This window comes from Ailuropoda melanoleuca, unplaced genomic scaffold, assembly GCF_002007445.2.
Source record: "Ailuropoda melanoleuca isolate Jingjing unplaced genomic scaffold, ASM200744v2 unplaced-scaffold12198, whole genome shotgun sequence".
Taxonomy (NCBI): Eukaryota; Metazoa; Chordata; class Mammalia; order Carnivora; family Ursidae; genus Ailuropoda; species Ailuropoda melanoleuca.
The window spans coordinates 1-1913 of record NW_023180724.1 but is presented as its reverse complement, the minus strand read 5'-3'; the positions used below and the strand labels follow the sequence as shown (position 1 = coordinate 1913).

Genomic DNA, 1913 nt, shown 5'->3' with positions numbered 1-1913 from the left:
TTAAGCATTACAGTTTCAAAGTTAGGTAAGAGACCTTTCTGAAATTCAAGGAATCTATATTTTGGGTGAGCAGAGAAATCTAGTAAAGTTGATGTCACTGGAAGGAAAGTGAATTAGATCAGGAAATAAGGGGAGGAAAATATTTGAGTTGATTTTATTCACATGACCAGAGAAAACATCTCCNTGACCAGAGAAAACATCTCTGTAAATTTGTTTTTGGGACATTTCCAAAAATAGGCACATATCTCATCACTCTGAGGATAGATATTAAATACATGACATTTGACTTTTTTTATAAAAATTTTTTATTATGTTATGTTAGTCATCATACAGTACATCCCAAGTTTTTGATGTAAAGTTCCATGATTCATTATTTGCGTATAATACCCAGTGCTCCAGGTAATACGTGCCCTTCTTAATTTTTTTAAGAAATCCAAACCATTACTGAAGATTACTGAGAAAATACCAGGTTGTATTCACACCAAGATATAACCTGAAGAAAAACAGAGAAGGAAGACACAAAAATAGAACATCTTTAAAATGTGTACACTTGAGGAAAAAATAAAAATAGTGGATGAAGGAAGCCAGGATCTCTGGGCCTCCATATTGTGTGCCCAGCTACTCAAGAGAGTCCTGTAATGGTCCTGATGCTGAGAGGCACCACCCTGCCGAGGAGCCTGCTCAGGGCCCCCTTCATGTCCCTGTTCCTCAAGCTGTAGATGAAGGGGTTCAGCATGGGGGTGACAATGGTGTACATCACCGAGGCCACCAGACTCGTCCTGGAGGATGAAGTCACTTCAGAACTGGTCGACCCCAAGGCCTGTGCCATAGAAAAAGGAGACCATCGAGAGGTGAGACCCACACGTGGAAAAGGCTTTGTACTTCCCCGCAGCTGAGGAAATGCTGGGTATGGAGGAAACAATTTGATAGTAAGACAACAGTATTGCATGGAGAGGAATCACAGCCAGAAGGCCAGGTGCAGAATACACCACTATGCTATTGATGAGGGTGTCAGAACAGGTGAGCTTCAGGACTTCAGGAAGATCACACACACACACAAAGTGTGGGATTTCCATGTTTGTGCAGAAGGACAGCCAAAAAAGGGTCAAGGTCTTGATCAGGAAGCCCATGACACTGATGCACCAGGACCCCAAGGCCAGCAGCCCACAGAGCTGGGGGTTCATTATGAGTGAGTAGTGCAGGGGGTGACAGATGGCCACAAAGCAGTCATAGGCCATCTCATCCAGGAGTAAATTGTCCAGACAACCAAACGCATGCAAAAAAATGTCTGGCTGAGGCAGCCTGCATATGTGATAACTTTACTCTGAGTCTGGATGTTCCACAGCATCTTGGGGACAGTGGTGGAGGTGAAACAGATGTCAGCAGAGGACAGGTTGGAGAGGAAAAAGTACATGGGGGTGTGGAGGTGGGAGTCAGAGCTGATGGCCAGGATGATGAGCAGGTTCCCAGTGAACGTGACCAAGTATACACACAGGAACAGCCCGAAGAGAATGAACTGAGCCTCCGGCTTTGCTGAAAACCAGGAGGAGAAATTCTGAAGCATGTGTTTGATTTCCTGATTCCATGGGGATGAAATAGCTACCAGGAAAGAGAAAAAAATCAGCATTCAATGACCATCCTAGTGACAGCACATAAATGTGATTGCCTTTCATTTCCAGCAAATGGATTAATAAAGTACTACCCATTTATAATTGCCATGGTTGGGGAATTGGAGATGCTTCCATCCTTCCCTCTGTTGCCACTGCCATCTGGAAATGTAGTCCTGGTTCCAAAGCACTTGTGCATTTTATAGCCTGGCTACTCAGAGTGTGGTCTGTGGTGGGAGCAGTCTTGCCCAGAGCTGCTTTGAATGCAGAGTCCCAGGCCACATTCAGACTTGCTGAATCACAATC

At 44.4% G+C, this 1913-nt stretch overlaps 1 protein-coding gene across 1 annotated transcript; it reads right to left on the bottom strand.

Moving 5' to 3' along the window:
* Positions 1–622: 622 nt before the first annotated feature.
* On the bottom strand, positions 623–1744 carry LOC100481794 (olfactory receptor 7C1). The gene is given in 5 exon segments (XM_034650208.1): positions 623–809; positions 811–1279; positions 1282–1541; positions 1543–1599; positions 1703–1744. Coding segments are annotated over 5 exon segments (990 nt in total). The 5' UTR covers positions 1720–1744.
* Between the last annotated feature and the right edge of the window lie 169 nt (positions 1745–1913).